Source organism: Heloderma suspectum, chromosome 5, assembly GCF_057233095.1.
Source record: "Heloderma suspectum isolate Gila_16-S chromosome 5, 16-S_ref, whole genome shotgun sequence".
In the NCBI taxonomy this organism is placed as follows: Eukaryota; Metazoa; Chordata; class Lepidosauria; order Squamata; family Helodermatidae; genus Heloderma; species Heloderma suspectum.
The window spans coordinates 2,404,262-2,411,476 of NC_139462.1; the positions used below are offsets into that span (position 1 = coordinate 2,404,262).

The following is a 7,215-nucleotide window of genomic DNA, read 5'->3' on the forward strand; positions in this document are numbered from 1 at the left end:
GTTCCTCTGCTCTGTACATCAAAAATATGATTGGAAGGAGACATCATGGCTCAGAGGCCACCTCCGTTCAGCTCCTCCTCTCCCTGGACTCTTTCCATTCAAGCTGACCATTTTAAGAAATGGAACTTCAAGAGTTGATACCTGAGCTTGCTTATTTTCCTCTTCCCTCCCAATCTCTTTTTCCTTTTGTCTCATATCTTTTAGATTGTGAGCCTGAGGGCAGTGACTGTCTGGTCTATTATTGATCCTATGTAAGCTACTCTGGGCTCCTTTTTGGCTGTAGAACATTTGGGTTAAAATGTTTAAAATAACCAATAGGAGTGAAGCTGAACCAGTTTCTTTCTTACCAGGCTGACTCCTGACACACTATAAATCTGTTCTGGATTCAACCCTCTTCCTCTAAACATCATGCAACATATAGGTCCTCACCAATCCCATTTTACCCTCAGAGGTTTGGCACTCTGCAGACGCCCCCCACCCCCCCGGACAAAGACCAGATATTAGTTGGACATGTCCCCCCCAGCCAAACAAGGCCTCGCTCCCATGGCTTGATTATGTAACAATAGGCAAGGCCATTCCCAAAGAGTGGGGCTTCTGGACTAATTCTGTCTGAACAATGGAAAAGTGGGACCAGCAAGCACAGAAACAGACGTGCCACTGACCTCATGTTCCAGGGAGCTATATTCTCCCTCTGTCTGCTCGCGGATTATCACCAGGTCCAAGTTGTTGTGCCGGGTTTTATAGCCAGGCAGGCTATTCACATGGACAACATTTGCAAAGAGGTCCAGCTTACGCCTGCAAGAGGGAGTCAAGCTTAGCCTTACGCCTTCCCTGAACACACTCATACGCACACACACGTACACAGAGACTGCTGACATTTCTGAATCCTGCATTAACGCCAGTCCACCCAGCATCCACCATCCTGCCCTGTGACCCCCTCAATTCCCACCCTGCTCTGAGTAGGCCCCCCACAACAGTCCAACTGATTCAAGCTTTTTGCCATTGCCAGTCCCCAAGATGTCCCCCAAAGAACACTGCCAAAAAGCCCAAACAGTGGGCGGCTTTGAAGCAGCGCAAACCGAATGTCTTCAGCATCGTGGTGGAGGCTGCACTTGAAGTTAGCATCATTCATATGGCTTAAGGATTCTCGCCAAAGGTTGCAGAAACATACCTGAGCCTCATGTCATAAGAGGCCAGTTCCCCTTTGTACTCCATCGGGGTGTGGATCTTTCCTGCAAGGATAAGAGAACCCCCAAGGATGTGTGAGAAAAGACATATGCCCTGCAAGGAGGAGAGCTGAGCAATGACCAGATCATGGAAGCCCCAGGGAAGGCATGCTGCCTGTTCCCTTTCCAAGGCCTGTGCATGGGCAGTAGCAGAGAAGCCACCTACTGACAGTCTATGCCAGTTCCCCAGGTCCACGCTGCAGGGCTCGAGGGCAGGCTACAGAGGAGTCCCTTGTGCCCTTCCCCTCAACCACAATGGCCCCACGTTCCATACCTATGAGGGCCACTTTGCTCTTTTTCATGGACTCAAGAACCTCATCCAGTATTTCCTCTGACGCCCTGTTTTGCACCTCACTCAGGTGGTGCTCATCGAACTGCACAGGAACACCAGCCGCCTGCAGAAAGCCACGTTAGAGATGACCTAGGGTGGAACTCGTTCCTGTCTTGCTATGGGGCCTTCCTGCCCTGCAGATCTGGAATCCCATTCTGACCGACACACTGCCAGAGCTTGCCAATGGTGACTTCCAGGTGCAGATGGTCCTCCCCGCTGCAGGGGAAGCAGGCTAGAGACTGAGGTAGTTGTGCTGAGCAATTTTCTCTCCTCCTTTCACAGGGAATGGCATGTGTAGAATGGTGAGCCTGCTTGGTGATCAACCCAGAGGCTGTGCTTCGGGAAGGAAGCACTGCCCAATCCCTATTGGGCTGTCAGAGGGCCCTGTCACATGTCAAGGGCGGAGAGAGACTCGGAGCCAAGCCCCACTGAATCACACGGGCTTGTGCATAAGACCAGCTGGCAGATCACAATCTTTCTAGGATCCAACATGGATGGGGTGCCTGCATGTCAGCGCCAAGGCAAGGAATATTTTATCCACCCAGCCCTTTGCCTCCTCTTAACCAACACAAGGGGAGCCACTCTCAAAGTCAACTCTTTCGAAAAGAGTGCTCACTACGTGTTCATGCCCCCCACCCCGAGAAGCCCTTACCTTGAACACTTCCTTGACAGAGTGCATGAGCTCTGGGCCCACCCCATCACCTGGTAACATGGTAGCCGAGAAGACGCCCTCCGGCTTTGTGCTCTCTGCCTGGAACAAAACACAGAGTCACCCCCGCCCCGCCCCACAGAGCAAGGACATCCACTCCAGCTCCCACCCACAACCCACCCTCTAGAGGATTAAGGTGCGGGGAGGTCAAGCCAGGGAAGCTGGTGGGAATCGCTGAACAAGAAGTACTAGAAAGGAAACATACAGAAAGAGAGGGCAAGATACAGCGAAAGGGTCCTGTCCAGGGGCCTGTCCTGTTTTCCTTCCTTCCAAGCAAACATAGGAAGTCGCCTTAGATGAGGGCAGATGCTTTGCCCATCAAGCTCGGCACTGTCTGCTCTGACTGGCAGCAGGTCGCCAGGGTCTCAAGCAGAGAAGGGCCTTCCCCAACACCCACTGACTGAGCCTTGTACCTGGAGATGCTGCCAGGGAGTTATCCTGCCATCTACGTGCCAGTCAAGTGCTCTACCAGTGAGCTCTGCTCCCTCCCCTGCCTCCCAAGGATATTCCAGCATAGCCCAGGAGCGTATTCCATTGCTGGAGTACTTGGAGTTAGGAAGCTCTCCTCCCATACTTAGCAGAAGAGGCAAAGAAGGATCTCTTCCCTCTTCTTCAAAGTATGTGAAGACAGTGAGAATCTCTCTTTCCTCTAAGAAAACTATGGTAGTATTTATATCATGCTTCTCCAAATATTTCAAGCACTAAACATATCATTAGTGATTCTTACAACAACCCTGTAAGGTAGGCATTATTAGCTGCATTTTGCTAGGAGGCAGAATGAGAGAGAGGCTTGTCTTGTTAGGTAATCCGTTTTTAATTAGGATGGCTGCATAGCTCTTTCATATTTTGTACACTGCTTAGGATGCTAGATTGATTGCTTGATTGATTCATACCTCACCTTTCTACTAAAAAAATTACACTCAAGGGGGCTTACACAATTAAAATTAAGTAAAACAATACATTAAATACAATAAAAACATAACAATGACAGAAAATAAGAATTAAAAACAGCACTCAACCCAACAGACTCACTTACAGGCCAAAAGCCTACTTGAATAAAGGGGTCGTTGCCTGCCGGCACAAGGACAGCAGAGAGGAAGCGAACCAGCCTCCCTCAGGAGGGAACAGCATAGAACTGTAGCTTAGAAACACCATGAAAAGTAAACAGGGGAAGGAGCCTTGGGCTGGAGGGCATGGCAGCATCTCTACACCTCCCAAGGGAGTTCTTACCTGAGTTTGCCTCTGCAGAACTGCCGCTGAGGTTCCAAGGCTTCTCCATATTCCACAGCTCTGGGGGTGCAGAAGACACACAGAAGAACAACAGGGAGAGAGTGGCCTTTTCGCCAACTCCTGATGTAAAGAGCCAGTAACTCATCAACAAGGCTCAACCTCGGGCTTAACCCTTAGACCTCATTCACAAGAGAAATGGAGCCGGAACAGAAATTCCCCTTCTTTCCAGTCTCCCATCATGGCCAACCAGAACACTCACAAGATGGCATTAGGCAACAAAAAGGGATTGTGAAGAGCCCCAAAAGGAACTCTCCAAACTGGGAGAATGGGCATCTAAATGGCAAATGCAGTTCAATGTAAGCAAGTGTAAAGTGATGCACACTGGGGCAAAAAGTGTCAAGTATGGCCTGATGGGATCTGAGCTAGTGGTGACCGACCAGGAAAGAGATCTTGGGGTTGTGGTGGACGTTCAATGAAGATGTCAACCCAGTGTGCAGCTGCTGTAAAAAAAAAGGCAAACTCCATGTTAGGCATAATTAGAAAAGGGATTGAAAATAAAACTGCCAACATCATACTGCCCCTATACAAATCTATGGTGCAGCCACACTTGGAATACTGTGTCCAGTTCTGGTCACCACACCTAAAATAAGATATTGTAGAGCTGGAAAAGGTGCAGAAAAGGGCAACTAAAATGATCGGGGGGCTGGAGCATCTCCCCATGAGAGAAAGTTACAACAGCTGGGATTGTTTAGCTTGGAAAAAAGGAGGGTGAGGGGAGACATGATAGAGGTCTACAAAATTATGCATGTGGACAGGGAGATATTTTTCTCCCTCTCTCAAAATACTAGAACCTGGGGTCATCCTGTGAAGCTGATTCATGGGAGATTCAGGACAGATAAAAGAAAGTACTTCTTGACACAGCACAGAGTTAAACTATGGAATTCGCTACCACAGGAAGTAATGATGGCCACCAATTTGGATAGCTTTAAAAGGGGGTTAGACAAATTCATGGAGGAAAAGGCTATCAGTGGCTACTAGTCTTGATGGCTATGTGCTACCACCAGTCCCAGAGGCAGTGAGCCTATATACACCAGTTGCTGGGGAACATGGGTGGGAAGGTGCTGTTGTGCCCATGCCTTGCTTGTGAGTTCCTGGTCGACAGATGGTTGGCCACTGTGTGAACAGAATGCTGGACTAAATGGACCCTTGGTCTGATCCAGCAGGGCTCCTCTGATGTTCTTATGTTCTTTTGCTCCCAGCAGCTGATCCCATGTCCAGAGGGTCCATGTAGTCTAGCATGGCTAATCCATGATTTTGTTTAATCCAGTTGCAAAGCCATCTAGGTTAGAGGCTATCACATTTTGTGGCTAGATGTCCAGAAATTAATTATGAGTTATGTGACGAAGTCATTCCTTTTGTCTGTCCCAAAGCTATTCCCAATTTTATTAATGAATCCAAGTTCTACTATCCTGAGAGATAAATACCTCTCTCTATCCACACCATCCATAATCTTATTGACCTGTCATGTCCCCACAAAACCACCACCACCTGTGGTTGCTTTTCCTCCGAAACTAAACCCACCCCCCAAAGACTATAACTTTTCCTCACAGGTAAAGTGCTCGAAAAAGTCGACCATTTGGTTGCCTTTTCTAGTTAAATATTCTTTTTGAACAACTATATATAGAATTCCAAACCCAGATGCATCATTATATTTTCAGTCCCTTTCCTAATAATCCTCAACATGTAATTTGCCATTTTCAGCACCACACCAGTGATGTGGGTCAGAAAATTTTCCAATGCTTAATTTTTCATTGGAAAATTTTCCATTTCATTAGTAACAATGAATAGATGCCAAATACAAATACAATATTAGGCAAACGTGGCAGTTTCGAAGTTGTAGGTGACCGGTTGTCAGCATATCATGTACAGTCCTTTGGGTTGCTAAATTTTAGTAGCGTGCCAACAGTTTTCAGTACCTTTGGTTGTTTTCTTAAACTAAAGCAATGTAACAGACGTACATGATATTGTCTTTACATTTTTACAAGTATTCCAATAAAAAATTCTACAAAATATAAAATTCAAATCAAATTAAATGTGATTTATTTCCACACAAACATCCCTCAAATATTTCAGGCCAAATACTTGCAGTATATTGGGACACATAAGGTACTTATTTTAGCTTTGTTGTTTGCTAAAAAGGTAAAAGTGTCCCCAACCAGTCGTGTCCGACTCTAGGGTGCGGTGCTCATCCCCGTTTCTAAGCCAAAGAGCCAGCGCTGTCCGAAGACGCTTCCACACCGAGGTGCACGGAACGCTGCTACCTTTCCCGCCGAGGCGATACCTTTTTATCTACTTGCAATGTCTTGCTTTCGAACTGCTAGGTTGGCAGGAGCTGGGACTGAAGACGGGCGCTCACTCCGTCACGCGGCACTCGGGTCTCGAACTGCTGACCTGCCGGCCTTCCGGTCTGCAGTTCAGCGTCTTAACCACTAAGCCGCCGCGGCCCCTTGTTTGCTAAATCCAGGTAAAATAAACGTGGGAACTGGATTACTCTAGCCCTGAGAAGAGAAGTCTGAGGGGGGCCGTGACAGCACTCGCGGAATCATGGAACGGCAGGGCGGGAAGGGGCCTGCAGGGCCTCTGCGCGCAGCCCCCCGCTCCCTGCTGGGATCCAAGTCGACAGGCGGCTGTCCAGGCTCGCCCTGAACGCCCCCGGCGTGGGGGCCCACTGGCTCCAGCGCCACGGGGGCGTCGCACAGAAGAGGGCTGCAGCCCGCTCTCCGTCACCCGAGGCTCAGGGCGCGAAGCCGCAGGCGACGCTACAGGCAGACGCCAACGGAGCGGCAGGAGGGGCTCCACGGCGTCGGCGCGGGCCGGCGGCCGGGGAGGCGGCGGGCTCCCGGCGCCGGAGGCGTTCGGGCCGAGGCCGGGCAGCCGCCTGCCAGGCTGCTCGAGACCGGGCCCTGCGCCGGGCAGGGGCCGGGCTCGGGCCCGGAGGTCCCGTCAGCCCCGAGGCTGCCCGCAGGCCGCGCCGCTCCCCAGGCCCCGCCTTGCCCCCCGGAGCGCGACACGGCGCGCCCCCATCTCCCGTGAAGGCGGCCGACTTCAACGGCGCGCTCCTCGCGGCGCGACGAGCCGCTGCTCCCCCGTCCAGGCCGCGCCTCCCGCGGGGCTCACCCTGGCGAGCGCCGCCCGGGCGCCCCCGACGGCCGCCATCTTCCGATCCCGCGATGCCGCGCGCGCGCCTCCTCTCGGGGCTGCGCCGATGGGCCCGAGCGGCGGGGCGGCAGCGCGCGGCCCTGCGCGGGCGGCGGGGCGAGCAAAGCCGCCGGCCTCGCCCGCCCGGCCGCGCGGCTCTGGCGCGGCCGCCCCGGGAGCGCCGGGGCCAGTTCTGCTCGCCGCACCTCAGGAAGGCGCCGTGGCGCTGGAGAAGGGCGGGGGGGGCGGCTGCGTGGGCTCCGCCGCGCTACCAAGCCACCGACCACGTCTTGTTTGGCGAGGAAAACACGACAGTTGAAAGAGTGTATGTGTATACGCCACCTTTAAAATCCTGGGGCAATGGAAGAATAGATTAATTCCAGAAATATCCCCGTTGCTCCCATTCATGTTGCATCCAAATTTTCCTTCCATAAATAAACAAGAACAACATGCAAGATGGAAACAAAAGGGGTTTTGTAGTATGAGAGATTTCTACGAAAACGAAATCCCCCTTGCTGTAG

General features: G+C 51.4%; 1 protein-coding gene across 11 annotated transcripts in view; it reads right to left on the reverse strand.

The window, feature by feature from the left end:
- Positions 1–6,728, reverse strand: part of IDH3B (isocitrate dehydrogenase (NAD(+)) 3 non-catalytic subunit beta) — a 21,169-nt gene extending 14,441 nt beyond the window's left edge. For 5 of the 11 annotated variants that reach the window (XR_014791910.1, XR_014791913.1, XR_014791912.1 and 2 more), the window contains exons 1-6: positions 3,934–4,309; positions 3,497–3,556; positions 2,210–2,304; positions 1,501–1,621; positions 1,172–1,232; positions 663–795 (exon numbers count right to left, since the gene is read on the reverse strand). Coding sequence is in view for 7 of the 11 variants with exons in the window: in XM_084855139.1 (XP_084711265.1) it covers positions 663–795; positions 1,172–1,232; positions 1,501–1,621; positions 2,210–2,304; positions 3,497–3,556; positions 3,934–4,216 (753 nt within the window). In the remaining 4 variants the exon portion in view is untranslated. Of the gene's footprint in view, positions 1–662; positions 796–1,171; positions 1,233–1,500; positions 1,622–2,209; positions 2,309–3,496; positions 3,735–3,933; positions 4,310–6,673 lie in introns of those variants that run through there. The other 6 variants (XR_014791911.1, XM_084855142.1, XM_084855140.1 and 3 more) reach the window with 3 other exon arrangements.
- Positions 6,729–7,215: the final 487 nt, after the last annotated feature.